Source organism: Glandiceps talaboti, chromosome 23 (genome assembly GCF_964340395.1).
Source record: "Glandiceps talaboti chromosome 23, keGlaTala1.1, whole genome shotgun sequence".
Taxonomy (NCBI): domain Eukaryota; kingdom Metazoa; phylum Hemichordata; class Enteropneusta; family Spengelidae; genus Glandiceps; species Glandiceps talaboti.
In genome coordinates this window covers 9,603,688-9,630,247 of record NC_135571.1, presented here as the reverse complement: position 1 = coordinate 9,630,247, position 26,560 = coordinate 9,603,688, and the positions used below count along the sequence as shown (strand labels likewise).

Sequence of the window (26,560 nt, the reverse complement as noted above, 5' to 3'; positions counted from 1 at the left end):
TGTATGTATGTCACATGCGTAATGTTTGTATTGTATTGTATGTATGTGTATGCATTGTATGTGTACGTACGTATGTACGTACGTATGTGTATGTGTGTGTGTGTGTTTTAAGTATCACAAACCAAACAAATTATTCTGAAACTATTATCAAACTAACACAATATTATTATATGACTTGGACTTCGACATGAGACATTGCCATGTTGTATATAACTTTCTGCAGTTTGATAGAAATTGTGAATTGAGAAAATGTAATGTTCAATTGATGGTCAAAATATGTAATACCGTACAATCTTAATAATTCTTGCAGGTTGTGAACTTGCTGCATGTATCGGTCTGTAGTGTTATATCTATGATATGTTTGTCCATTCTCTAGTACAAGGTATACAATTTCAATAAGTTTCATACATTGGTCCAGTCAGTATACTGTAACTTGATATCAAAGAAAGGAATAATATTAATAAACAAATAACACATGTGGTGCAAAGACCAACTTGAATATTTTTAGGATTAGTGTACATCTCATTGTGTATATATAAACTGTGTTAATAAAAATTCACTGTGAATTCTATTTGTCACAAATACAGAAAGAATGATGAATAATATTGTAAAATATACTTAAATCTGGTTACATATTGGGTCATTACAATGACCGAACATCGCTATCGAGGATGGAACATCCAAGTGTTCAGGCAAGCTGTATCGAAAGAAAGCCTGAACGTCTAGCAGCAAGACTATGTTATGTATATTGTATACGAATATCAAGAAATGATGGTGGATCTTGATGCAAATAACAGCAGTATTAAACTTGAATTTACACTTATGAATATATGTAATGCAAAAGTAAATTTGGTGAAACATGGGTATTGCAAACTGTTGAAAACAGATGTTTTCTTGATTGTACTAAGCACTAAGATGTAGACATATCAAATCTTAATGATTCTCAGTTACAGGTCACCTACTGCAACAATATTTGTTGAATTTTCATATTTGTCTGAATACAATCAATCAATCAATCAATCTTTATTGCATAAAAACATGCCATAGCAAGCATGGCAAATACAAATGACAGTGAAGAGTCCATCTTTGCAGTTTCCATACACCTTGATACCTAAGCCTACATGTAGTCTTGAAGGACTTCAGCTATCCTAACTTAGATTTTGATTTTGAATTTTTGCTGGTCAACAGTTTTAAGATCAGTAGTAATTCCATGGCATCCATTCACAGAACCTGATTGGTCAAAATACAATTAGACATATTTAAATCTTAATTACATGATGAATCCAATAGGTGTCATTAAGAAAGATTTTATGGGAAACAGATTTTATAATAGGGAAATAGGGAACTTGCAAACCTGCCATGTTGATTGTTGCATCATGGGAAATGTGATAATAAATACTAGTACTAATCAAAAACAATGTTATTAAATTGTTTATAACCACGAATGATCAATTCATATTTAGCTTGACCAGTGTAGGAGGTTTATTTCATTGGTAGCTTCAGATAAGATATTACGATAACTACAGATAATCTCATAGTCCTTTGCATCTGAGCATGCTCAGTTTGGGTTGCAAGTTCCCTAGTCTAATCATAATTTTTGCAAGTTACATTTGGTGGGGCATGACATGAAAACTGCCGGATCTAAAGATTGTTTGATTTATAAAATATCAGTCATGGTAACTGAAACAGCCAGCATTTAGTCCTTCAAGACTACAGGTAGGCTACCTTGACATCACCTACGTATGTATATAGAACATTGTAAATATAAAAAGGTTAATATTTCTCCTATTGGAGAAAAATTCTGTCTGTTTAGAGCTGCCAAATTAGTTAAACAGAAAACTATAATACCATGTGTCAGATATGTCCAGCATATACTGACGTAAGGCAAATATTATATTCCTTGGTTATGTACATTCCTTTCTTATACATTTCCTTGGATATGATAATATATTACTTGGTTATATACATTTCTTGGTTATATACATTTCTTGGTTATATACATTTCTTGGTTATATTTAATACCTATATTTTGCAGATTATACGTTTTTAGACTGTAAGATATGTCGTGACATTCTTCACTTACTGGCCTCCTCTCGGGGAGGGCTTGGCCGATGTGTGAGCGTGTCCCGACACTGCGTATCTTACAGACTAATATATTTTGTGTTAGTGAAAAAAATGAATACTTATTAGATAAGATATTTTTATGTTACCTCCTATAAAAAACACTGCAAACTTGCAATTTATCTTGTTCACATTGTTTGTATTAATTATACCGGTATGTAAACTTATGAAATATCATACAATACGTGATATCAGCAATATCATATCAGACATATATAGTATCCATTGGTGATAGTGTATAATTGCGACAATTTAAAAGAGAGAAAAGTGAATATTTCAAGAAAAAGTCACCATATCTTTCCAGTGAGTTTCATGTCCTATTGAAACATCATGCCATCTACTTCGTTTGTGTACTTTATTGCGTACATTATACAGTTCTAAAGTAATGCAGTCAATTCAAATTCCCGAGAAATCTTGACAATTTCCCTAAGTGTTTCAAAAAGAAGAAAAACTAAATTTAAACGCCTGAATTTTATGTCAAACATTTAAAGGTGTGTTCCTTTGGAGTTCTACCTCATTTTGTCGCATTCTTGTGTATGTTGATTTTATATTTGAAAATATGACTACATGATATCATTGAAAAGAAGAATGACATTCTCTTGAAAAATGAAATAATCAATAGATCTAAAAAATAATACAACATTTTTAATGTCTTAAGTATAGGTAATACAATTTTAATGCTTGAATTAAGTGTATGCTTTTAAAAAATCAGTTTTAATGGTGTAGTAAAAGTTGGAAAAATAGTTGTCCTAGATTTAACTATTTATCAAAAATGGATGATAAGGTTAGACAGTGATAGAGCCAAATTAACTATATAATTAACTATTACTACTTTGTTTTAGCACCAAACACTTATTGCAGAAAATCCAATGAAAAGATGTAATTTTCTTACGTTAACGCAGTAAAGATTCTATTCTATTCTATATAGGAAGGTGATACACTGCGTAAGAGAATGTATACCGCAATTACCCACTTTTATCAGTTTTTAGTGGCATGAAGTCATCAGTAACTACACTGATACATCCCTGCCACCCTTTTGGGGCTAGAAAATGTACCCCAGAGGGCAGCACATATACGTATACTCAAGTAAGGGGAGTAGCACCCCCCCCCCCCCCAGTAGATGTTTTCATGAAATGTGTGACAACAGGTGGTTATAAATTGATACATCAAAGTAAAAAGCTGATAGATGGAAGCTTTCAAGCTTTTACATCTCATTCAGGTCACCATACAGTTCACTGTCATACTTGCTCAGGTTCACCACCTGAAATGAATTAGAAATTTATTATAACAACTTGAAGTTGAAGTTCTTATATAAATATCCATGACCATGTAATGCATGCGTATCTCCTGTCCACCTCTCTCTCTCTCTCTCTCTCTCTCTCTCTCTCTCTCTCTCTCTCTCTCTCTCTCTCTCTCTCTCTCTCTCTCTCTCTCTCTCTCTCTCTCTCTCTCTCTCTCTCTCTCTCTCTCTCTCTCTCTCTCTCTCTCTCTCTCTCTCTCTCTCTCTCTCTCTCTCTCTCTCTCTCTCTCTCTCTCTCTCTGTTTATCGTGTCCATTTGTGAAAGAGATATTTTCTGTTACATTATCACTGTCTTTATAAAATTTCTTAAGAGCAGAACAGTATGGAAACTGACCAAAAATGTTCATCAGCCTGGTAGATCAAATGATTAAAAGAGGTTATAACACACAAGCATTTCAAAGTTTTTAGCATTGAGTTTTCAATCTGTTTTAGTTGCTAATCCTCATCAGAATGACAATTTCCATAGCAAATTTGCAAATCTGTGAGGGATAGAACTGTAGTATCGGCTTTAGTTGAACACTCCTATAGCTATAATCATAACATCAACTGAGACCTCTGTTTCCATTATTGATACATCCTGCCCACATGATTTCCTGAGGAAGATCAGGGAGACTATAAACATCAGATGCTACAATCCTAGGATCAACATAAACGAGGGCATCAAACTACCTATCATCTGCAATAGGCTGATCATACTGCCACCTAGTGGTCAGCTGCATAACTGGAATTTGTCATTCTAATGAGAATCGTTGACTAAAACAGATCAAAAGCTCAATGCTTGAAAACTTTGAACTACTTGTGTGTTATAACCTTGAACAGTAAAGAAACTGTTCACAATAAATGGATTATATCATATGGGTAATGTCCTTACCTCTTCATTTTTGTTGATATTTCTTACTTCATTCACAAGCTCACTAAAACTTGGACGTTCATGAGCAGTGCCGTTCCAGCATCTCAACATGATTGTGTATCTGAAATTTGCAATGTGATAACACAATCTTTCCATCAATAAAAAGAGTTTATAATGTCCCATAGATCGAATGATTCAATTATCTGTAACACCTTTCCATTCTCTCCAACTTAACTTGCTAATAAGGCAAACTAAATGAAAAATGTTTGTTTCCAATAACATGTCTTCTATTCAGAAATGTGTACCGTAGGTAGGTCGGAGTTTATTTTCATTTTATTTCTAAATTTTTAAAAATTACTTCAACCCCAACATAAGATACTCATCTTCACAATGATACTTTTAACGGGGTGAAAAAGAGTTTAAATGAAGATAATTATAAGTTAAGTATATGAACATGTTATGCAGATTGTATATTTCTCTATGAAATACGATTTTTAAAACAAGTGACTGCAGATGAGGCAAAAGCATGAAGGTGTACACAGTAAAAGCCATTTTACTTTTTTGCATGCACAAAATGTTTAGGATTGAGGACTTAAACTAGTGTCGGCTGGGCAATTGGAAACACACATTTTTTTAAATATTTTGCCTAACAGAAACTCGTTAAGGTTGAGTTAAAGTGATAAAAAGGAACCTACATTTCTTGAGTACAGTGTGGTGGTTTCTCCATTCTGTATCCTTTCTTCACACGTTCTATTATTTCCTTGTTCTTCATGGTTGTATAAGGCAAAGCACCTAGTTGTAGAGAATAAAAAGTATTAATATTGCTGTTAGAATAGATTTGTGGATTTGGAGTTACTATAACTTTCATTCTTGCAAATCTGTTTCCATGGTAAGGATGGATTGCCACCAAAATCTATGATAAAAATTGTTTGTTTTACTTTCAAAGAATGCTTACTATTATAAATCAATGTATGATACATTAAACATGTTACACTCTGGTGCATTGGTTGGGTTTATACACATATACATTTACTGTAACTATTTTGGTATATAATAATAAGTTGTCAGCAATCATTTCTGATAAATAAAATTGTTGTTACATGGGTTGTCGGTGGCTGAGTGGTTAAACCGCTGGCCCTTTTACCACTGCAGTCAGGGTTCAAACCCATTCAGGGTTTGATTAAATATACCACATTGTAAGTAAGAGGAATGTCGTTCAGTTTGACTCTACCAAACATTATACAGGTTTTCCCCAAGTACTCCGGTTTCCTCCTGCATTAACACTCAGTGTACCCATGAGGCATGGCCCTTGATCACTGGACTTCTTTGGGGCAAGTGTTTGTATACAATAAGAATAACACACACATACACATATACACATGTGCTTGCATGAACGTGCACACCCACACACATACACACAAACATGTGCATATACAAATGTAGTTCTCTGTCTAAGCATCACTATAACATACCAAGAGTGACGATTTCCCACACTACAACTCCATAGGCCCACACGTCAGACATCTTGGAAAATATACCATACTTTAGGGACTCTGTAGCCATCCATCGGATTGGTAAACGTGTCTGAATTAAAAAACACAACAGATAAAATAAGCCTACATTTGTACGTACAAACTGAAACACCATGTTGTGGTATCATCAAAAAGAATCTAATATTACTGTTGAGTATAATTATCAAAGTGGGGAAATTCAAATGACATACTATTTTCAAGCATCTAGAATCACATTATTCTGCTTATTGGCAATCATAGTGTTGGTCCAAGGTTGTATATTTAATCCCCAGAATGTTACCCACTGTGCATCTGATTGTAATAATAATAATAAGTATGTGAATCTTGCACTACAATTTTCTGTATGACAGAGTGACTTCTCATAGGATATTTCTAACCTACCGGTACAGGCATAATGTAAGGGGCCTCATTATTTCCAATTGTCATTTCAACGATGAAATAGTGCTAGTATAACCCTGACTGCCTGTTACTCTGTCCATCCTTCCATTTGTTTGTTTGTTTGTTTGTTTGTTCATCCATTCCTCCATCCATTCATTCATCCATCCACACATTCGTTCATTTGTTCATTCATCCATGCATTCAATTGTTTGTTCATTGATTCATTTATCTATTCATTCATTCATTCATTCACTCACTCATTCATTCATCCATTCATTATTTTTTCATTCATCCATCCATTTGTTTGATCATTTATTCATTCATTCATTTATTCAGTCAGTCAGTCATATATATGATACTATGTATATTTCATTCACTTCCCAAAACACCAGCCTTATCTTTCACCTCTCATCAAACACTCTTGCCCTATCGCCAGCCTTATATCATACACCTCATCACACTTGCATCCCCAATCACAAGTCTTGTGTCATACCTCCCGATTGTCCTGAATTTCAGCTTCATCCGTTTGAATAGCCATTGCAAATGAGCCTATCTTGCATTGGTTGTTTTCACCAACGAATATATTCCTAGCTGCTAATTTACGATGGATAATATTCAAATCAGCCAGATGTTCCATTCCACTTGCAATCTCCTCGGCATATCGCATCATCTGTATGGATGTCAATGAGTCACTTCCTTTGAATAGATTACCATATATGGAGTTGTCCACTACCGTTTGATGACTTCCATCGCCCGTGGTTAGCTGATGGCTTCGTCTTAAAACACCAGACAGGTTTTCATAGCAGGCATATTCCATTATGATACTTGGTTTCGCTATTAAAAAAAATCATAGTAAAAATACCTTTTACAGAAGTACACATGACATAGCTTTATATTACCATCAACAACTTGGAAAATAAGTTACAATATAAATTATTATCATCTCATTTTATTGTTCAATATTTTGTCATTTTTATGGATTTGAGAATGCTTTGAGTATGATTTTTTTTTGAAGAATAATTTATTTAAAGTTGTGGTAAGAAATGTACTGAACTTATAGAACTGACAAAAAGTGAGATTTGACCTGCAGTGAGCATGTAAATATTACCCACAAAGTAATACCAGCTTTGAGCTGAATGCCATGTGTTATGTACCATTCTAAAGAGCGCCACCATCGATGAGCATGTGGAAATAAGAGCCAATGCCATGTGTTATGTACCATGATACCATTTTATCATATCTATCACTACATCGTGATATCTATCATTATTATATGGAGTCATGATTGGCGAATGGTTAGAGTGACCGGCTTGGAATCTGCAGGTTGCAGGTTCGAGCCTCATCAATGCCGTTTGTTTATGAGTGGCTAAAGTCCTTATGGGCAAGATTTGAACAACGACCGTGCCTCAGTCGACTGTATAATTGGGGACCTGGTAGGATAGAGGTTGCAGTGTGAATGCTTTAATCCTATGCGCTTATAAAGGCTGCAATGCTCCCCAGCGAGTTGAGGAAGTATAAGGGCTGTTGTACCACTATAGATCTGTGCCAGGGGTAATAATTGTAAAGTGCTTTGAGCACGGAGTGGGAAAGTGCTATATAAAATCCAACATTATTATCATTATTATTATCAACAGATCAAACATTGATTCTCTCAATTGTGCCAATAATCTTAGGCTTCAATGCACACCTCTATCAAAATCTGATATGTTTTAAGCATTTCACGGAAAAATGCATGCAAGAATTTCATTTGAATTGAGCCAGGCTTGAGAGAAAATGATGACGTGTATGTCAGACAAGCAAACCGATGACAATATGAACACTATACCCCTTCTCATGGGAGGTAAAAATGGACAGAAGGTTGCAATCACTTGAAAGATGCAATTTGTAAATTAAATTTATATAAGTTTAGTTAGCCATGTGAAGGATCATATAGTAATATCATTAATGTATCTGTAGTACATGAAAACGTTACTGTTCACAATAAAATACTAAGGCCTAATTAAAAAAATTGAGTGGTTATGGTTACGCTCAATTTCAGAATAGGTGAGATAGGTAGATTTTTTATTTTATATTGTTTTATTTTAGTCTTTTTTTCATGTGTGTGTCTAGTTCAGGTTTTCCATTGTTTTCCAAATGGTCTCTGCATTGTTTATTTCATCCTAACAGATATACAGCCATTACAGATTGAAAAAACAGTTTTAGAGTGTGTCTTTTTAAGTTGATGGCAGTTTCTGCATCCACTATTTCTTGTGAGACTTCACAGTTTTTGTGATTTTATTATTATTTTTCTCGAATACATAAAAAAAAAAGTTTAGTGAAAAGCTAGGTGGGGTCGGATAACCGGAACCAAACAATTATTTTTTTTAGGCCTAACAAACAGCATTGTATTAATATAAGATATTTTTATACTCACGTGATCCACATTCAACCATGCAGCCAAGCAGTCTTATAACGTTATCATGAGGCATTATTTGTAGCATGACATCCAACTCATGTAGCAAGGATTCTCGTTGGGATTTGCTGTGTTTGTCTACCATCATAAACATATAAAATAAACAACATGTAAATTGTGTCACAGTTTGGGAAACTATATACAGTTACTCCATTGATAAGGAGTTCAGATGCATGTATGTTTGTAGGTAGGTAGGTAGGTAAGCTTAGGTAAATGTAGTCTGGATGCCAACGTGGTCTCTAACTAAACCACGTCTGGTCAAAGTCCCTCAATCAGCACAAAAAGTTGTTCATCCAATCAGTGAACCCCAACTGATATATCCCATATTTGGACATTACATAACTGCCCAATGAACACTAACTTTATGAGGGACTGTGTTATTGGTTAGAATTCTGTGATTGATTAACAAAACATGATGTTAATGACTGTGGGTGGCTGTGGATGAATTTTTAATTGCATCTCATGCAGCTCAGGACTTGTAGAGTAATGACTTTGACTAGACTGTGAGTGGAGGTGTAAATGGTAACAATACTGTATAGGAACTAGACTATGTGAGTGGAGGTGTAAATGCGGTAATGATACCATATAGGAACTAGACTATGTGAGTGGAGGTATAAATGGAAACATTACTGTATAGGAACTAGACTAATATAAATGCAGAGATAAATGTACCGTTAGAATTCAAGTTCTGTCAACAGAGATAATTAAGGTATAGTACCACTTAATAATTACCTTTCAACGTCTTGACTACAACAATACTGAGACCATGAATCCCACCAATATTAGTAGCATTGGCTTTGTAGATTCCTGATTTGAGCAGTTCTACTAACTCCAGCTGAGATGAAGGAAACTCCATTTCATCTCTCGTCAGACCAGAATCCATCAGCACCTTTCCGTTGTTTTGGACGACTTTGTGATAGTTGTTTGTCTTTGGGGGACGTGGTGGAGGGTAGGCCAGGTTGTTAGATTTTGTTGGAATTACTTCATCAACGGCAGTGCTGTACTCGTAACCCTTATTGGGATACCCCACTTTATCATCATTCTACACAATGCAAAAGGAAAGTTATTACAATTATGTAGTATGGCTTTATTTTATAAACTAACATTACAATGATAAACTTGTCCATTGACTCACACAATCACTTAACTTTTATTGAAATAACTTTTACTGCCAGAAATTATACGCTTACAAAATACTCTAAACTTATCTACAAAATTATACGCTCACAAAATACTCTAAACTTATCTACAAATGTACAAAATATCAAAATGTACAAGTCCAATGAACACCAAAAATTTACAAGTCAATGAGCCACAAAAATGGATAAGATAGAGAATTACAAAACAAATTTCTGGCTTAGGCCACAAAAATAGTTCATCTGTTTAATGATTGGTTAGTGAATTCATTGATATATTAATTCTTAAAAAAATGCGTAATTGATTTTCTGTTTGTTTGTTTGATTGGTTAGTTGATTGACTATGAAATAGATTTATACATAAATAGGTAGATGTACAGATAGATGGAGGGATGGCATTATGAATGGAGGGAGGAGGGAAGGAGTTATGAATGGAGGGAGGGGAGAGAGAGATTAAATACACACAGAAGACCGACCGACCGACCAACTGACCAATTGGATTTATTGATTTATTGACATGATTGATTTATTGATTGATTGTTTCATCAGTGAGCGAGTTTATCCTATTAGTTTGGCTTCACACTCTTGGTGTTTGTTTCACAGACCCTTATACTTTTTATAATAGGGAGGTTATCATTGTGATCACCCCAGATTACGTATAACAGAATTGTCAATTAACACCTCATCTTCCTTAAATGTGGTCAAGACCCAGCTCAGTTAGAAGGCTATTTATTTTAGTGATCTATTTACATCACGAAGACTGTTTGAATAAACTTACCCCATTGATAGACAGATTACTCCAAGGCTTGGCAACAGGTGGTGGTGGATTTGATCTACTTGTATCATTCTTCCTGCACTATATATGTAAACATTAAAGGGGCACAAGCTGAGTGTACAAGTTTTTTACTTAAGTGAAATACTTTAATAAAATCTTATTCCAGTATAATGTTAATGTTGATGTATGCCTTCTATGACAATAGGGAACTTGCAATCCAGACTGAGCATGCACAGATGCAAAGGACTATGGGATTATCTGTGGTTATCGTCAGGTTGTTTGGTTCCAGTTACCTGACCCTGCCTAGTTTTTCACTGCCAATCCTAACCTAAGTTCTTTTTTATGTATTTGAGAAACAATAAATAAAATCACCGAGATTATGAAGGCTTGCAAGAGATAGTGTATGTGGAAACTGACATCATCTTAAAAAGACAATATAAAACTGTTCTTCTAATTTGTGATAGCTGTACATCTGATGAGAAGAAACCAATAACACAGACCATATGATATGGAAAACAACGGAAAATACAACTACCTGAACTAGACACTCACACATTAAAAAAAAGCAAAAAAATATGTACCTACTCCATCTATTCTAAAATTGAGTGTAATCGGAACCACACAATTTTTTTTAGGTGTTACTTACATTAAGTTTTCCAAGTCGCCAGAGAATTATAATAGCTACTATGACAATCAGTATTATAAGAACAACCACCACTCCTCCAGCAATGCCTCCAGAGTTGTTGGATGTATGTCTACTCACTGTGGGTTTCACAGGTGATCTTACTGTCAGCTGTGGGATGTAGTAATAAAAAGAATGTATTGTATGCTGTTTAAAGCTGTTCTTCGCAACTTGAACGTTTTTTGAAAATGTTTTGCTAGGTACAATAACTTACTCATAATATACTCACTTGTGTGTATACATATTTTTTGTAGCTGCACGATCAATCAAATCAAATTGATTTTTGGGTCCGCACCCAAAAGTGAGTGCCCTTAATGGCGATCACAATTTCAGTATGTTCTAGTGTACTGAATCTCCACATGTGCAAAATATCAAATGCAGCTGTTTGAAATAGCATTATAATTCTGGCGTGAGTGTGTGTATATTTACATGTCTGCCTGTCTGTCTGTCTGTCTGTCTGTCTGTCATATATGTGGATATGTGTGTGTGTACATTTACATGTCTGTCTGTCTGTCTGTCTGTCATATATCTGGATATGTGTGTGTGTACATTTACATGTCTGCCTGTCTGTCTGTCTGTCTGTCTGTCTGTCTGTCATATATGTGGATATGTGTGTGTGTACATTTACATGTCTGTCTGTCTGTCTGTCTGTCATATATCTGGATATGTGTGTGTATATATTTACATGTCTGCCTGTCTGTCTGTCTGTCTGTCTGTCTGTCATATATGTGGATATGTGTGTGTGTACATTTACATGTCTGTCTGTCTGTCTGTCTGTCATATATCTGGATATGTGTGTGTGTACATTTACATGTCAGTCTATCTGTTTGTCTGTCATATATGTATGTGGGTATGTGTGTGTATCCATTTACATGTCTGTCTGATTGTCTGTCTGTTATATATGTATGCGATGTGTGTGTTAATTCTGTGTATATGTGTGTTTGTGTGTGTATGTGTGTGTCTGTGTATGTATGTATGTATGTGTGTGTGTGTGTGTGGATGGATATGGATGTGAGAGGGCATTCTGTATTACTGTATATCAGTATCTTTCTTCTTTAATATAATTTTAACTGCAGTTTAAGGTAAAATTCAAGGCGATTATTTTTGGAATTTGTTCAGGAGACATGCATAATACACACAAAGTTCATGTAATATTTCATACCGATATATCAGTACTAGTTTCCAGTAGTGCATTGTTTACTATGATCATCTTCATTACACAGTCGACTTTAGTGTTTGGATTAATATCAAGTACTTCAATAGTATCAGCTGTGATGATGTTGTCCAGACTGAAACACACCTTTGGTGTTAGTGATGTAATGCATGAACATTGGCATCCTTTGTCCTATGGAAAATGGAAAATAAAAAAAGAAGAAAGGAAAGGGTAAGAGAAGAGAAGAGAGGATAGGAGAGGAGAGGAGAACAGAACAGAACAGAACAGAACAGGAGAGGAGAGGAAAGGAGAGAAGAGAAGCGAAGAGAGGAGGAGAGGAGAGGAGAGGAGATAGAGAAGAGAAGAGAAGAGAAGAGAAGAGAAGAGAAGAGAAGAGAAGAGAAGAGAAGAGAAGAGAAGAGAAGAGAAGAGAAGAGAAGAGGAGAGGAGAGGAGAGGAGAGGAGATAGAGGAGAGGAGAGAAGAGAAGAGAAGAGAAGAGAAGAGAAGAGAAGAGAAGAGAAGAGAAGAGAAGAGAAGAGAAGAGAAGAGAAGAGAAGAGAAGAAAAAAAGAAGGAGAGTAGAGGGGAGGAGTAGAAAAGAGAAGAGAGGACAGGAGAGGAGAGGCAAGGAGAGGCAAGGCAAGGAGTAGAAAAGAGAAGAGAGGAGAGGTGAGAAGAGATGAGATGAGGGGATGAGTAGAGAAGAAAAGAGAGGAGAGGAGAGGGGAGGAAAGAAAAGAAAAAAGAAATACAAAATACAAAACAAGAAAGAAAAAATGATTACATATTAATTAAACGACTTCTTTCTATATGATCAGAAAGAACCATAGACCTTCGGTTGGTGAAAGGTCACTCTATGAAAGAATGTAATTTTACAAGAAACAAATAGGTAGCAAATGAATATTGAAATGTGATTGATACATACTTCCTGTTGTGTCATGTTAAGTTTACCATTGCCAAGTACTACATTCTCCAAATCTACCAACTGCCAATTGATTTCCTTCAGACCACTCTCCTGATCAAATGCCTGGATTTTGATCCTAAATTGAAAGATTCAGATATTAGTTATTACAATCATCAACATCATTACCATCACCAGCACCAGTGTGCCCTCTAATGATAGCAAAATTTTGTTGCTGTGAGTCAAAATGAAAAAAACTGTGATTTCTTGTGAATCACCACATAGTAAGAGATAGGGGAACACCAGAGTTTGGTGCATCACTAGAAATTGTGTGCGTCAGTGGCTCGTCAAATTGGCTCAGAGGGCACACTGGCCAGCACATTCTATATTATCATTATTGTTGTCATCTGCACAACCACTGCCAATATTACCACCACCACCACCACCATCGCTACCGCAGTCATCATTGTCATCATCATCATCACCGCCACCACCATCATCACAATCATCACTATCATCACCAATACCACCATCATCATCATCACTACCACCATAACCACCACCACCACTACCATCATCACCATCATCATTATCACTCTCGCCACAACCATCATCATCATCATCATCATCATCATCATCATCATCACCACCACAATCACCATTCAGGACTGCCACCATTATCAGGGCAACGATCGATCGATATAAAAAGATTCTTTTTGTACTGCTATACCCATTCTCTCTTTGAAGATTGTCACACTTAAAGTTCTACTCACAGATTTTTCTCAAAATCCATGACAGCTTTGTCAGATTCAATAACCTGTCCTAAGTCATCCATCAAAATGACATGGCTGACTGTTGGTGGTGTTGTATCGATATAAAAATCAACTGACTCATCCATTACATTGTCCATGGCGTCATAGGCTTTAAGCCAAATGGTTAGAGTGTCTCCTTCAACAGCATTAAATGTGATTTCATGTTCCACCTATTGAGATAACATACAACAATTAAAAATCAAGGTGGTGTGGGATGTGTTAATTTGTATGCCTGAGAGAGAGAGAGAGAGAGAGAGAGAGAGAGAGAGAGAGAGAGAGAGAGAGAGAGAGAGAGAGAGAGAGAGAGAGAGAGAGAGGGAGAGGGAGGGAGGGAGGGAGGGAGGGAGGGAGAGAGAGAGAGAGAGAGAGAGAGAGGTATTCGAAACAGCATTGTCTAGTGACGAGTGTAGAACTACATGTAAGGTACTAATAACATCTGACTGAATCTTACCTGTGCCGTCAATAAAAGTGCTAGAGAGAGATTGGTCAGTTGTCTAAAGTGGCTTTATCTCGTGAAAGTGACAAAGAACTATGAAAACACTTCAAAAATGGGTACGACTATAGCTACGAGAGCCCACTGATATGATCTGCAGTCAGACCCATTTCAAATTGTAGCAGTCCTCTGACTATTTTGACTCAGTGTCCCAGGCTAATGTCCATATACTCTTATCACTTCACCCACAACTCTCAATAAGACCTTTTTGCATTTTTTTCAGTGACTGAATATTATTTTTGTAGCAATGACAAATATGCAACCTAAAATCACAGACATTGGTTGGCCACGCCTCCTGGTGAAACTCGCAGAACTTGACAGAGACGAATAACCCAAAGCCTCCAAGATTACTAGTAGGTGTGATTTATGTGTGTAGTATTTGGTAAATACCAAAACATTTTTTCAGTATTTTTCTAAAAAGTTCCATTAAGAATATGACCTCCAATATCAAGTTTGTCAGTAATTTGTAATAAATCATCTTGTCCAAAATCAAATGTCACATCGACCGTGATTCCAACCAAAAATTTGAAATATCAAAATTAAAACTTTTCAGAGAGAGAGAGAGAGAGAGAGAGAGAGAGAGAGAGAGAGAGAGAGAGAGAGAGAGAGAGAGAGAGAGAGAGAGAGAGAGAGAGAGAGAGAGAGAGAGAGAGAGAGAGATAGAGATACATACTTACCGTTGGAGCCTTTATAGTTGTCCATTGTGATGGCTGTACCTTTCGTGATGTTGCCTGGGCAATGCTGATTTGAAATTTCACAATCCCATCAGCATTTGGAATGGCCTCACGTGACCTTGTTATTGGTGGTTGACCTGTGTTCTCGTCATAATCATCGTCTGTAGTTGGACTGAATTCTTCAATTTCATTTAGTAATTTGTTATCACGATGAAATGGGTTAGTGAAATGACCATCCCATGTTACCGTCACCTGCAATGTAACAACATATGGGGTAATTATTAATATAACTGGTGGTATCATGTTTGGTGGTCTGATATGGCATGAAAAGAAATTAAGGAACAAATTAAGTGGTGCTCAATAGATAATGAGCAGAATGCCTTTGGGCGATATTCGCTGAAAATCTAACTTCTTCAAACCTATCCAAATTTGTCATATGGAAACTTATCCTAAGTCATTTTGAAATAAATATAGAAAATGGGTACAGTGTCAACTTGTTTTCAAGAAAATCTATAATCTGTAATTTATCCAAACAGTCAACACAATATAACGGTGGCCATATTGGATTCTAAAATAGTCTAGATTTCTCTTTTGGTGCTTGTGGGGAGGGGGGGGGTAACAACTGAAGGGAGTTTTTTTGCCAAAGTAACCACAAGACTTTAAGATTTCAAGGGACATATATTACTTATCAATGTCAGATTACAATGAAATTGACAACATGGTATAGGCACATGTATACATACCTTCCCCTCGGACACTGACAACCAATTGACCCCAACATTGATTGCTGCTTCTTTGGCAGTAACCGGTCTGCTTCCATCAACCTCGATGGAGTTCTGGTTATCAAACATTACAAATCTTCTCGCCCTTGCTCTGTTTCCTGCTCTGTCAATCACGCTGAGAACCAACGAGTACAACCCTAGTAGAAAACATTTCATTAGAAAACCACTCCACTAAAAGAATGGTATTCAAACCCCACCTGTCTTATCTTAGAATTAAACCAACTCATATATACTCAGGTAATTTAAAAACCTTATGATAACATGCATATTGTTGGTCATTTCCCCATTTATGGCCAAACAAATCTCTCCTTATGTCAACAGTGCTCAAACTGAACTTAGAGCCAGGATTTGATTGAGGATGTTTAAAACTATATGTGGACACAATAATCTGTAAGCTGTGATTACATTGTGTACATTGGCAACATTTGTAGTCCATTAATTAGCCCCACCAAACCCTGATAACAGGGTATAACAGGGGTAGTTCCCTAGTGTACCGATTACATGTCGTGTTAATCTAACGACAGTTGTAAATATGGTTTTGATCTGACACACAGAGATGAGACAATTATTTAGACAATATATGTTAGAGCTGTAATTATTTTAATAAGATAGATGCCACTTTTCAAAATATATGACTGGTTAGAAAGAATAAAAAATGAGCAGGAAAGACATGTAACTGATATAACCTTGCAGAAGCTGTGTGTAGACTGTAGACTGACAATTCTGTCATTGGTGGCACTACTAAAATCGTACTGGGAATATAGATGAGAGTGTCACTAACTCTTACAGCGTGTAGACTGAGTCTACATACTTGTTTGTTCACGCTAGATTCAAAGGTTATATATATGGGGGACATTCTCTTACAGGTTTGGTAGGGTTGTATAGCCCTAGTGCTTAGCCCCAGACCATATTTTGGTCAATTTACTAACAAAATCTTTTAAAAATAAACTATACCCAAAAAGATGGATTGGTTCTTTTGGACCAAAGCAATTAACTGCTACAACTCAATAGGGAACTTGCAAACCTGCCATGTTGAATGTTGCATTGTAGACTGTGCAGTTTCATATTGTTTCCTGCATGGTTCTTTCAATCAAAGCCAGTGAACACTAACATGAAAAGGGCTGTATATTGTATTTAATTAATACAAATCCTTACCTTTCTCAGACAGTGTTAGTGAAGTACTAGATACAGATGGCCCTAGGTTATCCTTTGTTGCATGAGGACTAACAGAATTCATGCCAAGTTTTCCGTCACTACCGGCCGTCAACCTGTACACGTCACATCGGAAGTGATCGATACCTCCAAGGTCATCATACCAATCATCATGATTCCACTGTACACTGATTTGATTCTGAAACATATATGTGGTTGATTTTGAAAAAAACAAACAACAATATTTACATCATAATTACATTTATGAAAATTTCAAATTCCTAAAAAGTGAAAATAGAAACTGGTGAAACTATGTCAAAATATCAAAGTGAGGCTATTAATGCGTTTGACTCTAGCTTGGCTGAGTCTCCAGCTGCCATAGTTACCAGGGTCGCGACCGTGTGCAATATGGAACTTGCAAACCCACCATGTTGAATGTTACATCATGGGAAATGTGATAATAAATACTAATCAACTGTATTATAAACAATATCGTTTACATTGTTTGCAACCACAAATAATCAATTCATAGTCACCCTGACCATTGTGGGAGGTTTATTTTATCGGTAGCTCCAGATTAGGTATTACGATAACCACAGATAATCCCATAGTCCTTTGTGTCTGAGCATGCTCAGTCTGGATTGCAAGTTCCCTATTTACCAAGTACGGGTGACCACTGTTTGATCAGATTTAAAGGAGCTAGTTTTGCATATATTCCTCTAAACTTTGTTGTCTCTGAGATGTGAATGAAATCAGGCCTATATTTCAGACTTTTTTGATAGATGTACACACAGCAGAAATATCGAAGGGTCGCCGAAAGACTGTGCACATCATACACATGTTCCCCAAGAACAATTTAGATAGATAAGAAACAGGCTTCCCACAGACCACTCATTACAAATAACACAAACAATACCCCACTCCTGCTTACAAGCAGGCACTGTATATGTGCACGCATTTCACCACGGGGAACCATGCAAGCAGACTCAAAGGGGGTTGTTGTTGTCTAGACAATTGAATAAACATTCAAAAATGTATGAAATATACCTAGCAACAAGACCATGCCCATAGCAACAGCCAAATGATCACGTATATTGCAAAGATAACAACAGGGTTGGATATAGGCAACTGGATAGTCATTGAGTAAATGAACACCCATACCTAGCATGACTCATCACGTGCATAAACATTTTTAAAACTGCCATTGGCACTATTTTATACTTATAATAAATTACGTAATCAGATCATTTGCATAATTGGTCATTTCTTGTCATTTTTATAAGTATAATAAATTACGTAATTGGATCATTTGCATAATTGGTCATTTCTCATAATTTTTATAAGTATAATACATTACGTCATCGGATCATTTGCATAATTGGTCATTTCTCATAATTTTTATAAGTATAATACGTTACGTCATCGTTTGAGTTCACTGATCTAAGAATGAACTTCTGGTCACACTAGAGTTAGCAAACTTTGTGGAGAGGGGAGAGATTTAGTCGAAATGACAAAAAATAAACATTCCAAATCAAATTTAACATTAACATGTCGCACACTTACCGTTTTTATGAAAGCGCTATTAATTATCAGCTTCTCTCCAGGTGTACAAGGCATCGACCCAGAACTACAGTGATATGGAGAGTAGAAGTCAAAATACACCAGAGTAGTCTCATGATACATTTTCTCTTGGTAATGTGTTGGGGAGTCTACTGTGACGATGCCTGGTACAGCATAGTTGTTTAATTTCATGTAACCACCATTCTTTGCAATGATGGAGAAAGAAAACCTGTGTGAAAGAAATATGCATCATTTATGCTAATGTTCAAAACTCATCGACGCTAATTTGATCATTACAGAATCAAGCCATTAGCTTAAAGGAAGTGGGGTTTCCTATCTTTCTTATCACTGAATAATGTTTGTTGGCAATATTTACAAATGTGATAAAGCACTATACATAACACATCAGTCAAAGCTAAACTCAATATCTAAGTGTGAAGCCCCTAATGTCATATCAGTTGTTATCAGTTTTACTGACCCATTATCAGTGACATTGCAAATAGCTTTAGAGATACAAACAATTTTTATGACACCCGACTTGCTGGCTCACCAAGTCGGGAAAGTTGCACTTGAACAGCTAATGCAAAGAATATTCCGTCATGAAACTCATCGGCGCTAATTTGATGAAACACTAAATGAATATAATATTTTAATTGGGTATTGGATGTTGGTAGAGGAATTGTTAACATAACACCTAACTCAAGCTAAATTCAATATTGTATATTATATTATATTATAGCATTACCAATTCCAGTGAATTTTGTGACGTCATCGCTGTACATTATTACTAATAATGTACTCCGTTATTGGGCATCGCAGCCCCGGAACGAGCATAACAAATTTGTGTTCTCAGCAGTTCATTGTGTATATGTGTGTGTACGTATACGTACGTGTGTCGCTATGATTAGTATTCAGCTTCCGGGCCGAACATGGCAGACGATGTTCAGCGCTGTGTATATTATATGTTGTTTTGCGTTTCTCGGTCTACAAATTCACTGGAATTGGCAAAACTATAAAATAATAACAATAATGTATGCCCTCCCAGTCCATAATGGACTCAAGCAAACTTTGAACGACATAATGGGCGAGGCGACAGCCGAGCCCATTATGGAGTGCAAAGTTTGCTTTCGTCCATTATGGGCTGGGAGGGCGTACATTATTGTTTAAGTACAGTGACTAGGGCATGAATATTTAAATTATACCATAGCCATTCTACGTGATATGTCACTACAATGCGTGTTTACATCATAAGCAGTCGTGTCCTCTAAGCCAATTTAACGTGCGACTGACGCACACAATTTCTAGTGACGCACCAAAATCTGGTGTTCCCATACCTCGTAGTATATAGTGACTCAAAACAAATGTTAGTTTTTATCATTTTGACTCACAATTTGGCTATCATTAGAGGGCACACTGGTCATAAGTTCTACAGTGTGCGAAATACGAGTCAAACCGTTCCGCGAATTTCAAGTCAATTGAAACCATTGTGAGTCGCTATTATTTTCCTATTTGTGGCATTTTTCGTCCTCTGTTCCTTGACTCCCTTGTGCATGTAGTTTTAAATTCAACTTACTTATCCTGATGATGTACTTGTTTGTTAATTGTTATTTCATTCCTACATGTCCTTGTCGGTAGCTTATCAGCTGGTATTGCCAATATACCACCTGGAGGATTGAAACATTCACTACGCCCACTAGCAACAACAGTAGTTCCTAAGAGAGAAAAATTTTGACTATTTTCATTCCCTTGTTTTCATCTCGTCAATATTTATATCAATATCATACATATATAATACACACATATTCATTCATACATACATACACACACACATATACATACATACATACATACATACATACATACATACATACATACATACATACACACATACACGCACATACAATAATTTACAATGGAGTCATGATGGGTGAATGGTTAGCGTGACCGGCTTGGAATCTACAGGTTGCAGGTTCGAGCCCCGTCGCTGCCTGCTGTTTGTTTCTGAGTGGCTAAAGTCCTTGGGCAAGATTTGAACCACGACTGTGCCTCAGTCAACCCAGCTGTATAACTGGGGACCTGGTAGGATGTAGGTTGCAATGTGAAGGCTTTAATCCTATGCGCTTAAATGGCTGCAATGGATTGTATGCTCCCCGGGGAGTTGAGGAAGACTAAAGGGCCGTTGTGCTGTTCTGATCCGAGCCAGGGGTAATAATTGTAAAGCGCTTTGAGCACGGAGTGGGAAAGCGCTATATAAGAACCCAACATTATTATTATTATTATACATATACACAACACATCCATACACATACATGATTATATACAACATACATACACATGTACACGCATGCACACGCGCATGCACACACACACACACACACACACACACACACACACACACACACACACACACACACACACACACAGGTGCAAACACCCACAAAAAGAATCATTAGTAATGTCTGTCACAAGATTTACCTCTGGCGAGTGTCCAGTCAATGACTGCTAGTATAATACCAAAGCCTGTTTCATTAACGTAGTACGGTGTATCTGTACCATTGAGTTGTGGAATAAAGCTGACCTCCCAATTAACTACCAAGGTTTCTGCTCTTATAGGGCAATATGCTGTCATTGGAACGTGACAAGCAACATTGTATGGAGTATATTCACTTTCGGGTCTTCGAAATGTTCCAGTACATTGGTCTAAACTTGGTTTGGTGTCGACTGTGAGGAGAGGACATTTATACTTATTACTAGACAAATAATACAAAGTAAATGTATAAATATATACATACCATATATACATGATATACAAACATACACACACGCACATACACACACACATACATACATACATACATACATACATACATACATACATACATACATACACACACACACACATACATACATACATACATACATTATACACACACATACATATACATACATACACACACATACATACATACATACGTACACATACACATACACACATACATACATACATACATACATACACACACACACATACATACATACATATACACACATACATACATACATACATACATACATACATACATACATTATACATACATACATACATACATCCATACATGCATGCATGCGTGCACACACGCATGCATGCACACACACACATATACATACATTAAACATACAACATACATACATACATACATACATACATACATACATACATACATACATACTGAAATTTAAAGATGTTTACTTCTCTCCTTACCTCTGCCTGATTACATGACTTATTTTTGTGGTTGATTAAAAGTGTCTTCTACAATTAGTACATTAATGTATATCTGCTTTCTAAATAATTGTATGTATTAATATTGCAGGTCTATCGATATATCATTTTTTTATGAACATTTGCATACTTACTAGTAAGACAATTATCCCCACTGAAATCACTGGTGCAAGTACATGAGGAAGGATTCTGTGGGCATTCTCCTGGATAACAGAATTTACCTGGCTTCCAGGAACAACTTTCTGGCAAAAAAAATAAACGTCTTGGAAAATGACAAGACATTAAAGTAACGCAATCATGTTAGTTTACAATTTTATTTCATTTCAGCAAGAAATGGACATTTATTTTAGTAGTTACTTGTACAGCAATCACAGTGTGAGCATGTAGTTTTAATAAAATGAAATCAAGTTCAGTGAGACTGCAAGTAGTTTAACTCGTACAGCAAGTAGTGTTAGCATACAGTTTCAATAAAATGAAGTCAAGTTCAGTGAGACACCAGTTAGTGTAACTCCTACAGCAAGTACAATGTGAGCATACAGTTTTAATAAAATGAAATCAAGTTCAGTGACACTAGTTAGTGTAACTCCTACAGCAATTACAATGTGAGCATACAGTTTTAATAAAATGAAATCAAATTCAGTGAGACTGTAGTTTAAGTTCCTCCTACAGCAAGTACAATGTGAGCATACAGTTTCAATAAAATGAAATTAAGTCAGTGAGACTAGTTAGTTACTCCTACAGCAATTACAATGTGAGCATACAGTTTTAATAAAATGAAATCAAATTCAGTGAGACTGTAGTTTAAGTTCCTCCTACAGCAAGTACAATGTGAGCATACAGTTTCAATAAAATGAAATTAAGTCAGTGAGACTAGTTAGTTACTCCTACAGCAAGTACAATGTGAGCATACAGTTTCAATAAAATGAAATCAAGTTCAGTGAGATTGGCTACTAAATTTTTCGCAAGTTTTAGCCAATAATCACAGCCATCAGTGTCTAACTACTCTACAAATGGACTCCTGTACAGTTTCCCCGAGCATTGAACTATAATTCTCACAACTTTCGTTTTTCGAACGTAGCATTTATGAGGTTACACATTGACCTCACACGCATGACCCCATAGTAACAAACTGTCATGATTGAGTAGCATTGATTGAGTACCTTTGTATAGTTACACAACTATTGTCGTTCGTATTCATCAAATCCAGACACGACTATTAAAGACATCAATGATTGTATAATGTAAGTACTGCTACAACAAAGCGTACTCTACTAGGTGGGCCATATGGTACAGAGCAAAATAGTACAAAGTGTACCTTTGGGACAATAACAGTGCCATGAGTAATTCTAAATAGGCTAGGGGGTCACCACCTTTACTCTGCTCCATTCATCAGAAAGGGGCCTCTATTAAAACTCAGAAAGGAATGAATAGACATTCTTGTTTAGTGTATGACCAATGCAAGGTGAATGATTATGTCATATTGCGACATGAGATTAGCAATTTCCACTCACGTCCGTGCTAAAATGGGTTTTTAAAAGTTTATAAAAGATGGTATGAGGAAACAACTTTAAGGCTGCACTAATTGGAATACTAATAACTAATTATAGTTAGGCAGATAAGCACCAAAAAAGGCATGATTGTTCACTTTGGGGTAGAATTTTGAAATTGTGTGTGTATGCATAACTTTTGAGTGTGAATTTATTTTGATATAGTGTCAATTGAATAGCGCCCTCTAGCACCACCTACAGGTAATGCAGTATGGCGGCCATAGCAAAGTTCCAAAACTGCTGAGCAGATTGGGCTGAATGGGGATGCATCTGGGGGTGTATAGATGAAGAAATATTAAGCATGTAATGATCTCATGAGAGATGTGCAAATTAGCTGTCCAAATGTGAATTTTGGTCAAAAATGTATATCTCAAAAAGTACTTAGTCAAGACTGAAACTTGGTAAGATGTTTCTCGAAGTGTTATTCTGCAGACTTTCTTCAAAACATTTTGACACAATTGGCCCTAGCAACCATGACCACGCCCTTAGCAACAACCAAATGCCAGTATTTTTAATTAAATAACAACATCACCTGGTAGGCAAGTGAGTAAACATTCAACAAATGTATGCAGATATTCATAGCAACCATTACCACACCCATAGCAACAGCCAAACGGTGGTGCATGTCACAAAGATAACAACAGGGATTAATAGGCAAGTGAATAAACATTCAAAAAATGTATGTAAATGTGCCTAGCAACAAGACCACGCCCATACCAACAGCCAAATGATCACATATATTGCAAAGATAACAACAGGAATTAATAGACAAATGAATAAACATTCACAAAATGTATGAAATATACCTAGCAACATGACCACACCCATAGCAACAGCCAAATGATCACGTATATTGCAAAGATAACAACAGGAATTAATAGACAATTGAATAAACATTCAAAAATGTATGAAATACTAGTATACCTAGCAACAAGACCATGCCCATAGCAACAGCCAAATGATCGCGTATATTGCAAAGATAACAACAGGGTTGGATAGGTAACTGGATAGTCATTGAGTAAATGAACACCCATACCTAGCATGACTCATCATGTGCATAAACATTTTTAAAACTACCATTGGCACTATTTTATACTTATAATAAATTATGTAATCGGATCATTTGCATAATTGGTCATTTCTTGTCATTTTTATAAGTATAATAAATTATGTCATCGGATCATTTGCATAGTTGGTTATTCCTCATAATTTTTATAAGTATAATAAATTACGTCATCGGATCATTTGCATAATTGGTCATTTCTTGTCATTTTTATAAGTATAATAAATTATGTCATCGGATCATTTGCATAGTTGGTTATTCCTCAATTTTTATAAGTATAATAAATTACGTCATCGGATCATTTGCATAATTGGTCATTTCTCATAATGTTTATATATATATTAAATTATGTCATCAGAACATTTGCATAGTTGGTTATTCCTCATCATTTTTATACATATAATAAATTACACTATTCATTGTATCATTTTTGAATATGCAGCAAATATATATTTCGTCTAAAAACATATTTATTTAGTCTGTGCCTCACTAACATCCGGGTTCAACGTGTTTAAAAGTAGTTTTAGTGAACACCTCAATTGCCATGCACAATAGGGATTAATATAATTGACTATAAAATGGTCCCACCCTAGCAGCCTGAGAACGAGCAGCGAAAAAAACAACAAATGCTCCCAGTATATACGCATGTGCATAGTGTTTTAACTATTGTTTGAGAGGGGTAGTGCGCAAGACTGAACTGGGAGACATTCCCACCCAGGTCCATTTGTTATGCCAGACAGGTATGTGACAATGCGCAATGTATACACACGTCAACCTCACACATTGAAAGTAAGCACGCAATACGTCACACAATACTTTCTTTTGAAAAAAGTTCATATGCGGAAATAGCACTGAGAAAAATAGTTTAAATTAGTTTTACACAAAGATAACGTAAAACTGAAGTTGTTTTCGCTTCTCGTTGGTGACTTTCAAAGTAATTTACGTTGATGAAAACATTCATAAATTGATGATTTGATAACGTGGGTTTGTAAACATGTATTCATATGTTATTTGAAGCAGAAATAAAAGTCATTACAATAGAATTAGACAACACTTCTCCGTTCAAAGTTTTCATTAGTCGTGACAAAGTCGCATTCTCCGTTAGGATAGAGATTCCTATATTTATTATAGAAAGCCCGCGACGAGTCTCCAGTCTAATGCATAGCAAACTATGGAGGTCCTTGTACCTTTCTCCTGCCACGAGTTCAATTTTTGGTAAACTTACCGTATCTACAACAGTCTAGACCATCGCTTCCCCAATAATCAGGATGACAAACGCATTTGCCATCGATTACCTGCCCACCGTTCAGGCAATCCTGGTTACAGCTAACTATATCGTTCTCTCTCGTACATGACGAAGTTGATCCAATTCTGTTGTACCGAAATCGAGACATCCTTCCATCGGGACCACATTCATGACTACATCTGTTCCAGCTCAGCCAGTTAGTCCAACAGGAACATAGAATGACATCAACGAGTACAAACACACACCATAACCGTAGTATGTTCTTCATGATTGTAAAAGGAACGGTCTTCAACACAGCCTTATACGGAATGTAACAATCCAATCCTCCAAATTACTATAGGGGTGTACACTGGTTCACTGCAAGTTGGTGTAAACGATATGAAAGCGTTATTCTCATGTAGTGTTTCACAAGAGTAGTTTGAATCGTTTAGAGGTGCAGGAATGGGCTGTCGGTGTATCAAAATAATTATTGTGTATAATTAAATAAAAGCATGGGTAAAATTAAGAAAAAAACACAAAATATTTCCCAAAACGAGGCTGCAGGTGCAACCCACCCATAAAAATGGGATATGCCGTATATTCTCACAAAATACAGTGAGAGGGTATGTAATTATAAGGACCGCCCCTGTACAAGCTCAGAATCTGAAAACTATCCTCGTCGCCAATCTAA

General features: G+C 36.1%; 1 protein-coding gene across 1 annotated transcript; it reads right to left on the bottom strand.

Moving 5' to 3' along the window:
* LOC144452654 (uncharacterized) lies at positions 1 to 26,152 on the bottom strand. The gene is made up of 20 exons (XM_078143793.1): positions 25,870 to 26,152; positions 22,169 to 22,276; positions 21,230 to 21,475; positions 20,328 to 20,466; positions 18,758 to 18,983; positions 17,198 to 17,393; positions 16,004 to 16,179; positions 15,264 to 15,512; positions 14,055 to 14,263; positions 13,306 to 13,420; positions 12,389 to 12,571; positions 11,191 to 11,337; positions 10,548 to 10,625; positions 9,366 to 9,675; positions 8,595 to 8,711; positions 6,675 to 7,015; positions 5,744 to 5,855; positions 4,967 to 5,063; positions 4,293 to 4,392; positions 1 to 3,382 (listed from the first exon to the last, which is right to left on the bottom strand). Exons 1-20 carry the CDS (start codon positions 26,036 to 26,038, stop codon positions 3,326 to 3,328), a joined length of 3,375 nt encoding a protein of 1,124 aa, XP_077999919.1. The 5' UTR covers positions 26,039 to 26,152; the 3' UTR covers positions 1 to 3,325.
* Positions 26,153 to 26,560: the final 408 nt, after the last annotated feature.